Genomic DNA, 12,365 nt, shown 5'->3' with positions numbered 1-12,365 from the left:
ATGTGAAATTGAGATCAAAGTCAGGATACGCATCTGGCTGCCATTGGGGTCACCCCACCATTGTCACCCCAAAATTGTTAGGTGACACCAACAACAAATGCTTCCTTTTTGAAGATGATCTGCCTTTGTTTTTGACATCACTTTCCTTTTTAGACATACCTTTCCTAATTTATCCAACTTGCTCAACAGATTTGCAGAAATGTCAGGACTTTGTGTAAATATTTCTTAATCAGAAGCCCTCAATTAATTCCTGCCAGAAAAGATGATTAAACTGTTGAATTTAAACACTGATCTCCAGGGAAAATTAAAAATGATTAAATCCTTAAAAACGTGTTCTTCAAAATATGTCTAATTTTTCTCCCTTCCCTACCTACCTCTCTTAATTTTACAAATTTAAGCTGATGCCAAAAGTGGTGTTACCCCCCCCCCATGATTTCCTTTCCTCCCCAACTCTCCTTTTTCTCTCTCCCTCTTCTTTATTCTTTTTTTTCAACCTGCTATTTACCCTTCTCCTTATTTTTTTCTTCTACCATTGGTGGCCTCCAAAATGCAATCTATTGTTTTGTATAGTTTAGCATGGAGTAAAAGGGAAAAATTCCCAACAAAAACCATCAAATCAACTTCCATCATGGCTAAGTATTCAAGTAGGCATATTGGAAGCTAGTAGCCAAATTCAGGTCTCCATACAGGAGGAACTGGAAAAAAGTTAATGGTAAACTAGCAGCCAACCTGGACTCAAGAACACAGTGTATTATAGATGCCTTAACTATCCCTATAAGGAATTTTTGGGTATCAACTTATTGTTTTACAATGAATGTCCATATATGCCGAGAAGCTTCAAAGAAATCAGATTTGCCTTGTACAATTTAAAATGTTATCCACAATATCCATCTGTAGACCAAAAATATAATACATACAAAATATTTTTCACTAGTTATTCACTAATACCAACTCATTAAACCATTAAATGTCAGCACACGTATTCTATCCTACTGATAGTAACCTGACTTTTGTTCTGACAGATGTCTCTTGGGATGTCTGAGTCTAAGCTATCTTCAGATCTACAAAATTTGCTCCTGGTGTCCAAAAGCCAAAAGGTACGAAAGTACAAATTACATTATTCAAAAATGTATCTAAAATATTGATTAATCGTTCATTGCATATCATATTGTGAATAGTATTTAGTGTGGAGAGACTGCTATAGTGGACTCTTATACCTTAAAAAGTGTCTGTTACTTAGGTTATAGTTACTGGATGCGAATTCACAAAGTGGAGGCTGCAAGAACCAGCTGACCATCTGGTTCTCCTGGGTGATTATCTTAAAATTCATCTGACAAAATGAGTACCAGGACCTGATGAAGGGTCTGATTAAGAGTTAGAGGTACGTTCAACTTTAGGCTGCATAATTAGCTTTTCTACTGCCTATATGCAGTGAACTAAAGCCGAATTTAAGTTATATGTAACTTGCACTTGCTGCCCCCAAGGCCTGGAGAACTAGATCACGGGCGTGCAAGCACAGGATTTATACAATAGAAGCATTCATACATTAGTGTAGCATGTTCCATGGAGATGCAGTCTAGTTAGAGTAGGTATCACTTCATATACAACTATTAGGAGAATAGAGCATAATTAATAAATAACTCAAGTGCCAGTATGGATGTTAGAGCATCCTGGTGGTAGGCTACCTGGACCAGCATGCCCTGGCAGTCAGGACCCTCTGGAACATCTAGTTCCACAAATTACCTAACAGTTATCAAAACGCAAATACTGAATGTTTTAATATTTGAATCTAAATAAATACTCCACAAAATCTCTTGTTTATCTCTTTATTAGTCTCCTAATTCCATGTGGAATCTTCTCTCCAGCTGGGAAAAAAAATAAAAAGAACCATAAAAGAACAAGTACTTTCTCCTGGCAGAGCCTCCATTAGAATGAATGGAGAGGTCAATGTGTGCTCAACCAGTCAGAGCAACTTGCGATTGACTAGAGCATCTGATTGACTGCTCTTAAGATATGTGCAGTTCAAAATAGACATTTGAGGTCGCAAATTTGTGACCATAGATTTAGTTCCAAATTTGTCCTGAAAAATTATGGCCTACTCTAATTCAGGCCCAAAGTTGGTAGAAGTGGAGATCTGTATAAACTAGTCCCATTCTAAAACTCCCATTCCACTAAGATTTCAAACATATGTGGGAGCTCTCGTTTGTCCATTTTAACCTCTGTAATCCTAAAATGGGACATACTGGGCTATATCCAGGCAGTTGGAGAATATTCTATCACATCACATGCATGCATTCATTCATTAATGCTGTTCTGTCCTTAAACACTTCAATAAACCCTTGAATATTATGAGTTAACAATAGCAAGTAAAGTGTTTCTCACCCACTGCGTTACCTTGCCTGTCGGCTGACAGACTCAGATTAAATTTATTACTAGATGGCACTGTATATTTTATGATTTATGAACTCGTGCTGAATGTACAAGAATTCTAATATTACGCATGCTGCAATGCGATATATGAGCTTCCTGAACCATGGGTGGCACTGACAGCTTTGAGGAGACTGAAAATAATCTTGCTTGAACTACAAATCTATTCCAATGACAAGCTCTTCTCTGATCTGATGATGATTACTTGCTGTTTGTTATTGCAGTGCATGTTACAATCAAAGCACATTAAAGAGTATATAGTTAATCTAAAATATGGAAGAGCGAGTACATGTAAGACAAACAAAATTCCCAAGGTGTTCCCTGGATATTTTAGATGCTGCCCTGCCTCAATTTCTTGGGGTTTTTTTTTGCTGAAGACCCAGCATGTAAGTGCAATCTATATGTATGTATGTATATATATATATATATATATATATATATATGTATGTATATATATATATATATATATATGTATGTGTACATTTTGGCGTTCATGTAGAGTTGAACGCATTTTCATCTCAAGATGCGTCCAGCTGTACATCATTAACAGTTGCTGTATTTCAGAAGTAACAAGTGAGTATACTAACCCCTCATGGTAGCATAGTGATAGCGCATAGATGGATGCAGCTTGACAGTGTTAGTAGTAAATGCTATTGTCACATTACCCTATTTGTACACAATATAATAGGTATTGTTAAGTGTCATATACACAAAAGAGAATATTGTCAGTTATTTTCTTTTAATGTTCCCTACAAAATATAATTAAATACGAATGTAAAATACATATTATATTAAATACAAACATCTGTTGTTTTACTCTTTAAAGTCAAATCTGAATCTTATTTCTTGTTGCATTCCAAATGGAATTATCAACTAACTAATAACAGAAGGCTGCGACTTCATGTAACACAGCAGCCACACTAATGATCTAAGTACTATCAGCTAGAGGGTTCAATATGCAGTCAATCAGAAGCTGCTAGCTAGTACTGCCAATAGTTATCATCATCATTTCATCTTGTTGCACCACCTCTCCAGCACCCACAAGAGGTATGCTTTCTGATAGTTGAATCATGCAGGACTACTTCAATCGCAACATGCCCTTACTGGTTGGTAATCATGTCTGCCCCCTCACTGCAACACATGCTCTGTTTATGAACTTATTGCAGAAGGCTGAATCAGTTGTCATAAATTATTTCAGTCAGCTCAGGTAATTGCAACAGAAAAAAATGTGGGCTGTTGAAAATATTTTGTACTGGGTGAAATGAGCCATTTTAGGGGGTCTGCAGTTTTATGTCATGATTATGGAGTGATTAGGATTAGGAAACTAATATATTAATATTATTATATTAGTGTGGCCATGAACTCTCTCAATATATAAGTACATGTGTAAGTAAAACAGGGATTAATGGATACTGATTCACTTTAGTTTCCTGTTTTGTGTAACCCCGTTTGAGTGTTTATGTAAAGATGCCTCAATGTCACAGACTATGGTTTATTGCACCACCCATACATGCTGCAAGATCTTAGAAGTTCCTTTGACAAGACGGGCCACTTGGTGCCAACCCAAGGGCATTATAAAGTTATGAAACGACAAACATCAAAAAACATTTTTATAGTCCCTATTTGAGGAGATCTCTGCACATATTTGTAACTAGTGGAACCAGTCAAATGATATGTGTCATCTATAAATATCAGCTTTATAAGGAAGCTATAAAAATAATGTATCTTCACAGGGAGTTCATGTAACATATTCATGTATCCTATGCATATGTGCAGAAACTCATACTTTGTTTATTTGACTTTGTTATATCCATGATATGTTCCAGAAGAGAGTTATTGTATTTATAGAACTCCTGAAAAGAATTGTGTCTAAACATAAAAGGACCATAAAATAGATTTGCATACCCTCACACTTCTCTCAAGGATCTTACAAAGGAATGGTTGATTTGAGTAGAAAAGAAAATGGTTTAGTTCTAACATGATTTCAGAGATTGTCAGTTTTGGGGGTAACTGTCCACCTTCAACCTTCCCCAGGCAGCAGATTACATAAATGTACATGGGTTTCCTGTGTCTGTTATTGCAACTGTTTTATTTTAAGAAATTTGCTTTGTAGTAATATTTCTGTATGTCCGTTTTTTCACCATGTTTGTTCGATAAGTATTGTGACTTTTTGTCATAGTCAACTCCCTTTAATAAAGTTCTGTCTTTGTGTTCTTAAAGAATTCACATGTCAGGCAGGTTATTTTTTTATAATGCTACATTTAAGGCAGTTAATTATTTGGTTTATACTATATATGATTCATTTAGGTTATGATTGTATTGTGGGATAAGGTAGCGAGTAACTGAAGACTTGCTAAAAAATATCAGCTCTTGAACCAAATCTTAGGGGTATATTTACTAAACTGGGGGTTTGAAAAAGTGGAGATGTTCCCTATAGCAACCAATCAGATTAGCTTTCATTTTGTAGAATGTACTAAGTAAATAACTAGAATCTACTTTTTCTCTACTTTTTCAACCCTACAGTTTAGGAAATATATCCCTTAGTGTTGTCAGGTCTGGGTGGTTAATAGTGAATGTGAGATATAATCATGGAGTAGTTTAGTAATTTTTAGTTAGACTAAGTGAAGCATGCCAAGGAGGGTTTGACCATGCCATGTTAAATTGGGATATGGAGGAATGATCAGTAAATCCACAATAGCAGCCCACTTTAGCAAATGAGAAATCAGAAGCTGGATATCTATAATCTTTGGTACTCTACTTATGCTTCAGCCCACTAGATTCTCTGATAACTTTAAATGCAGGCAAAACTGAAATTTTAGTTGACTACATTTTTCCCAAAGAGGTTTCATTGGCAACAACATGGCCTCCTGTAAGCAGAGTGTTCTGGAAATTAAAGTATTAAAAGCCTAATCTAGGGCCTCATTTATATTTAGGAGTAAATCTAGCTAAAATGAGCAATTTTGCAGCTTGGCAAGCCATATTTGCCTTTAGTTTGCATCACCTTTAGTCATGAGTGGAATTATTAGGCCAGGTTACTGGTAGGAGATGACAGGAAATTAGAATGTTTAATGGCAAGTGCAGGTTTATAGATCTGCAACAGCACTTGTATTTTCTCTTTTTCTGTTCTTGTATTACATGTGTTATATATATTATGTCTCATCCTACTGCAGGTTGTAGGGGTGTCCTTCACCGCTTCCTACACTGTATACAACATCAAGAGCAGGTAACACTATATTTGCTTTAAAAAAAAAGACTACATGATTTGTGCTATCATAAATGGCAGACGCTTAATAACTTACGGGGCCTATTTATTAACAGGATCTTTATTCTAGCAATAAGTGGGATTTTTTATCATTGCAATAAAGAAATCACTTTTCACTGCAATTTACCATGAAAATATCACCAGGACAGCTGAGCGATAATGTGGAAGAAAATTGTAATCTATTTTCACCATCCAGAGATACATTAAGGTGGTTAAAAAAGGAACTCAACCAAGACAATTTATTTCCAGTTTTCATTTTTACACAAGAGGGAAAGCCTTGACCATGTATATTTATATATATACACTCATCAGCTACAACATTAAAACCACTGACATGTGAATAACATTGATTATCTTGTTATAATGCCACCTGTCAAGGGGTGGGATATATTAGGCAGCATGTGAACAGTCAGTTCTTGAAGTTGATGTTTTGGTAGCAGGAAAAATGGGCAAGTGTAAGTATCTGAGTGATTTTGACAAGGACCAAATTGTGATGACTAGATGACTGGGTCAGAGCATCGAGCATGACAGGTCTTGTGGGGTGTTCCCAGTATGTAGAGATTGGTACCTACTAATACCCCATTCATACTGCACCAAAATCCCGGGTGTTTCCTGGGGCGAGCTCAAACGACCCGTGTCTTGGTGCAGTATGAATGGTACAAGTGAAAAATCCCGTCTCTAAAAACCCGGGTCTTCAACCCGGGATTTATCGAGGGGTAATTCCCGGGTGAGGCTCGAGTTGCATGCACTATGAATGGTGCAACCCGGGTTTTGGCATAGTTGCATAGGGGAGAGAGAGAGAGAGGAGAGAGATTTTTGTTTTCCATATTCCAGCTTTCAGCCAATGAAAAGTGCTCTGGTGATGACTCCCACAAATTGCCAGGGCACAGACTTGTACAGTATGAATGGGGTCAACCCGGGAAATTCCCGGGTCCGAGGTGCAGTATGAATGGTGTTTCTGAGCTGGGACGCTCCGAGACCCTGCAAAAACCCGGCTTCAAAAACCCGGGATATTGCAGGGGCGGCAGTATGAAAGTGGTTTCAAAGTGGTCCACGGAAGGACAACCAGTGAACCCGTGACAGGGTCACACAAAGTCCATTGATATGCGTGGGGAACAAAGGCTAGCCCATCTGGTCCGATCCCACACAAGCTACTGTAGCACACATTACTGAAAAAGTTAATGCCGGCTATGATAGAAAGGTGTCAGAACACACAATGCATTGCAGCTTTCTGCGTAGCTGCAGACCAGTCAGAGTGCCCATGCTGACCCCTGTCCACTGCTGAAAGCATCTACAATGGGCACGTGAGCACCAGAACAGGACCATGAACAATGGAAGCAGGTGGCCTTGTCTGATGAATCACATTTTCTTTTGCATCATGTGGATGGCTAGGTGCGTGTACATAGTTTACCAGGGGAAGGGATGGCACCATGATGCACTTTGGGAAGAAGGCAATGTTCTGCTAGGAAACCTTGGGTGCTGGAATTCATGTGAATGTTATTTTTACATGTACCACCTACCTAAACATTGTTGCAGACTAAGTACACCCCTTTATGGCATCTGTATTCCCTGATGACAGTGGCCTTTTCACACTGCAAACATTTTCAGGAATGGTTTAAGGAACATGACAAAGAGTTCAAGGTGTTGATGTGGCCTCCAAATTCCCCAGATCTCAATCCAATCGAGCATCTGTGGGATGTGCTGGAAAAACAAGTCAGAGCCATGGAGGCCCCACATCGCAACTTAGAGAACTTGAAGGATCTGCTGCTAACATCTTGGTGCCAGATACCACAGGACACCTTGTGGAGTCCATGCCTTGATGAGTCAGAGCTGTTTTGGCAGCACGAGGGGGACCCTACACAATATTAGGCAGGTGGGTTTAATGTTGTGGCTGATTGGTGTACAAATGTAAGGTTGTATGTGGCCTGTTTTCTGAGGAACAATCATCTGGAGTTTAAATTCCTCTTTATTGGTATAAGGTATTTAAAAATTCACAACTAAATTATTGTATTGCTGACAACCTATGATTAGCTGACATCTCTATAATATATGTTCAAATTTATAGTTTAATTTTAGTTGGATGTAACCAACAGACCAGTCACTTCCAATCCAAACTTACACTATCTATTACTATGCAGTAACATCAGCAGGCGCGGGCTGGCAACATGCAGCCCGGGGGGTGCACAGGCGGCCGCATTGCATGTCATGCGATGCGGCCGCCTGTTCGCTGACGCGGCCGCATCGGGGGCCATGGATGCAATATTGAGGTAATATTGCATCCACGGGGGGGGGGGGAGGCCCGAACAGCGGTCCATCTGAGTGGCCCGGGGGACCGATGACGCCCTGACCCCCGGCACAGCCCGCCCCTGAACATCAGTAACACATCCAGTTTCTTACTTCTAACTAGTCAGAAATCTACTGTGAGCTTGTCATTTATCCTCACTGTGTTCTCTTTAATCACATTATTCATATTAGCTTGGATTACAGTTTTCTATAAAGAGATTGCAAAGAAATTAAACTATTAACATTTTCACTAGATCCAGTAATCCTTTCAAATAAACATCTCTGACTGTATTATATACTTCTCACTGTCAGACTTTTGTCCAGAGCAGCAACATTCTAAAAATGGTTCACATACCTCCCAACTACCCAGATTGCAGCAGGACAATCTCAGTTTATGAACCAGAAGGGCCCCAGTCAGTGTTTCCACTTTCACATTTCAGATTCCCTGATGTCAGCCTGTTTTTTCCATGTCAAAATCTCAAGTTTCCCTGTCACAATTTGTACTTTAAATTCTGTGGTATTCATACATAAAATGATAACTTTAACTGGAAAAAAAATGTGGGCGCGAGAAAGATTGGGAAAATCATAAAAATGTGGACATAACCACTATAAGTGGAAACACTGCAGGAAACAGGGAAAAACAGGAAAACCTCTAAGTGGAAACACTGGTCCCGGTTTACAGTGAAGTGGATGAGACTTAATGAAGAAAATTGGTTGTGACTGGGCAGATTACAGCGTGTTTGGTTGAATTATTGTTGTGGCTTTTGCAGATCAGGAACTTGTCTTATTTAGTCTCAATATTACCAGAACAAACATGGGATAGAAAGTATTGATTTGCAGACAAATAAGTGACTAATTTGCATGTCTCTACCCTCATTTCCTATAGTGTCTATATGTTTTGGCTTCATGACTCTCCAATAGCCATTCATTTTTGTGGTGCAAATTCCTGCAGACAAAAAAGAACTTAATCTGTCGTATCAGGTAGTGACCATAACTAAATGTGGGTGTAGTTTAATTTTTTCCAGATTGTTGAGGGGAATGTTGGGAGGGTCACATTGTAAATTCATCATGACTTTTTTGGCTTACTATAACTGTCCATAATAGCATATTATTTTAAACATGTAGGGTGGTGATCTAGCACCCATACTTACCCTACCTCTCTTCACCTAATAAATTGCAAAAATAAAGAAAAATAAAAGATAATAGGAAAAGATTAATTAATTAATTAATTAATTAAATAGTTTTGCTTTGTTTTTCCTCCAACAGAATAATAATGGACTGTGCAAATGTTGGCTTTCCAGGATCAAAAAATAGGAATTATAATAGTCTTGGGAAATAGATGAGTAGGTCAAATTTGCCAGAACCTGATTTTTTCAAGGTAATTTGGTCCTGGAGAAATGTGTCAAAAGATCAGAGACCACAGAAATAAATGAAGCATTGCTTATTGAGATGGTAACGCTTGATTTAATCTGCAGTCAACGTTCTGTCCATTCACTGCAGCTGTTTCCATGCATTGCTTTCCTGAACTTGTATGTACAGAAGCTTGATATTAAATAAGGAAATCAAAGTTATAGTATGTTTCCGTAGACTGGTGCTTTTTTGCTTTTTTTTATCTATCCCCGTTTATGCAGGATTATTATTTCTGTGAGATCACCATATACAGAGCTACATGAGATATTGGTGATTATAATTCAGTAGTAATAATAATCATAAAATAATGCATGTTTGCTTATTATTTACAGGGATCTCTGGAATCTCAGTCCACCTGGAAGAAATGAGACTACTATGCAATATGCTGACTGGGGACCTCGTGGGAGTCAACTGGTGAGTCAGGGTGGAAAAAGCTTTCCATCAGGCCTATATTCTACCAGCTTAGGTGATAAAAATGAGACTCTTACCTATTAATGACATTAATGACATTAATAGGTAAGAAGAAAAACAGGTGGGATGGTCAACATTTATTTCAAGAACCAATAAATTAATACCCCTACGAAATTACTAGCCCCCACTAATAAATTAATACCCATACCCCATTAAATGAATAGCCCCACAATTAAATTAATAGTCCCTACCCCTGTTAAATTAATAGCAGCACCAATACATTAATAGCCCCTACCCCCATTAAATTAATTGCCAGAAAGGATGGACGGAGAAGACAGAGGCAGAGAGGATTTAGGGAAAGACTCACAGGCTTAGCGGAGAAAGAAGGGTAGGGGAAGACTGAGGAGAGGGGGGGGCAGATACTAAATGGCTGAGGAGGAGACAGAGGGGGGTGGAGTTTCACAGGCTGAGAGAAAAAGAGGGGAGGGGAGACACACATGCTGAGGAGGAGACAGAAGGGAGGGAGGGAGAAACTCAGATGCTGAGGGTATTAGAGGCTTACTTACCAACACCGCTGGAGGACCAGCAGCTCTAGAATGGAGGAGAAGCTGGTGTGTTGTCCTGGGGGCTGAGCGCCCTCTGCCGAGTACTCCACGTTATCATCATGTAGCTTTCCGGGCTGAAGAATAATGGACGGGCTGGGATAGTTGGTGGGCTGCCCAAGGGGAAGAAGTTTCTTACCAAGAATGCTCCTTAAACCCCCGACAGCCGAACAGCCATGGATGGAGAGCAGGCAGTCCATCCTTAACGTGCTCCTTAGTCCACCTTTATTCTATGATGGATGGGGCTGGAGTGCCTCTGCAGCATGGCGTCGCCCCCACTGGACTACAGGGTTCTGCTAGTAGAGAGGAAGGGGGTTTTTGCAGTATATCTGAAGCAATTATATACATACTTTTTTATGACTACCCTTGATCTGTAATGAAACACACATCAGGTTGTTGCCCATGGATTCAAAAATTAGAAAATAGTGAAACATAGGGGCATATTTATTAACATTCCATTCATTTTGGTGATAAGTATAATTTTTTATTGTGGTTAAAAAAAATTGCTTATTGCCTATATTCATCAATAAAATATCAACAAGGCAGCTGAGCATTACTCAGCTGTCCAGACTACCTATTACTGGCCCAGAGTTGCATTTGTTCTGGTAATGCCATCCTGAGATGGAGTTAGCAGAACAGTTATTGCATTGGTACAATGTCCCATGTAAATGTCTCCTTGCTTTTTCATAAATAGAGTCTATAGGGCTTGAGGAGAATAAGAAAAAGAAAGGAGTAGATTGGATCCTGGACAAACCATGTTACAATGCAAGGGGTGCAAATTAGTTTATTAATTTGCATGTAAGGAAAATACTGGCTGCTTTTTCATGTAGCATACAAATACTTGATAGCTTATATTTACACTGAAATGCAAAGTTGATCTAAGACATGCCCTATCCCAGCTATAATTCTGTCACCACATTTTAAATTTACCTCCCCCTCAAATGTAACATGGTTTTGCCAAGGTGCAAAGTTACTCCTTTTTTTTTTTTTGCTTTGCTCTCTTTAATGACTCATAGTCCTTATCATTTTACAGAATGAATAATGAAAGAGAATGTGCTGTATGAAACTTATTTGGTATTATCCACTTTCTAGGTGTTCATTTTTAAAAATGATATATACTATCAAGAGGCAGCTTTTGGTCCAGTACGTAGACTCACATCATCTGGGGATCCAGAAGTCTTGCTCAATGGTATCACAGACTGGACCTACCAAGGTTAGGCTCTGTAAGATGCTATTTCTGGAAAATGTGTTTATCTGTGTATCTACTTGACATATAACTTGTTGGCACAGAAGTATTTAGCAGATGCATTTATCTCAACAAGGTCCACATTATTACCAATCCTAACCGTGTAGATGATATTAAAATACTGGTTAAAGCAGTCTTCTCATTTTACATGGCTACTAGACCTAAAATACAAGTTGATTCAACATCACACTAACCCTATATATTTATTTCCTTTTGTATTGGACTAATGCAGATATTAAAACATGAAAGCATACCTGCCAACAGTCTTGATCTTCATGGGACAGTACTGATTTCCAGTTTTCAAAAAGTGGTGTGGCATGACAGAAAAGGAAAAAATATACAGGATTGGGCAAATTGTGGTGTTTCATAATTTGTCCTTAGTTTCCTAATGGGAAATCGTATTCATGTGTTGTAATTGTCTCCCATTAACAGCTTGGGGGAGTGGGCTAGTGACAGAGAGCAGCTTGGAAATATTGTATGGCATCACTAGGGGCATGGTCCAGTTAAGATGGTCCAAAAATGATAGATATTAGGCAAACTAGAGATTGCTCATAGCTGGTAAGTATATCCAACACACACACACTGCTTGAAAAATACATTTTGGGGGGTTAAAGTGATTTTAAAGGGCATTTTATAACATTCACAATCATATATGTAAGAGTTCCCATACCTTGAGAGAATGTGAAATCTTTGCCCCATTCTAAAATCTTAAACTAATGTATGA

The 12,365-nt window shown here is 38.6% G+C and overlaps 1 protein-coding gene across 1 annotated transcript in view; it reads left to right on the top strand.

Annotated features, from left to right (window-relative positions):
• The window catches only part of LOC142139835 (inactive dipeptidyl peptidase 10-like), a 58,942-nt gene that overhangs the window by 20,043 nt on the left and 26,534 nt on the right, over positions 1-12,365 (top strand). The window contains exons 3-6 of the mRNA XM_075197703.1: positions 1,023-1,097; positions 5,598-5,650; positions 9,715-9,796; positions 11,488-11,608. Of these exons, the coding sequence (XP_075053804.1) occupies positions 1,023-1,097; positions 5,598-5,650; positions 9,715-9,796; positions 11,488-11,608 (331 nt within the window). The remainder of the gene's footprint in view (positions 1-1,022; positions 1,098-5,597; positions 5,651-9,714; positions 9,797-11,487; positions 11,609-12,365) is intronic.

Source organism: Mixophyes fleayi, chromosome 2 (assembly GCF_038048845.1).
Source record: "Mixophyes fleayi isolate aMixFle1 chromosome 2, aMixFle1.hap1, whole genome shotgun sequence".
In the NCBI taxonomy this organism is placed as follows: domain Eukaryota; kingdom Metazoa; phylum Chordata; class Amphibia; order Anura; family Limnodynastidae; genus Mixophyes; species Mixophyes fleayi.
The sequence above is the reverse complement of the archived record's forward strand: the minus strand, read 5'-3'. Positions and strand labels throughout refer to the sequence as shown.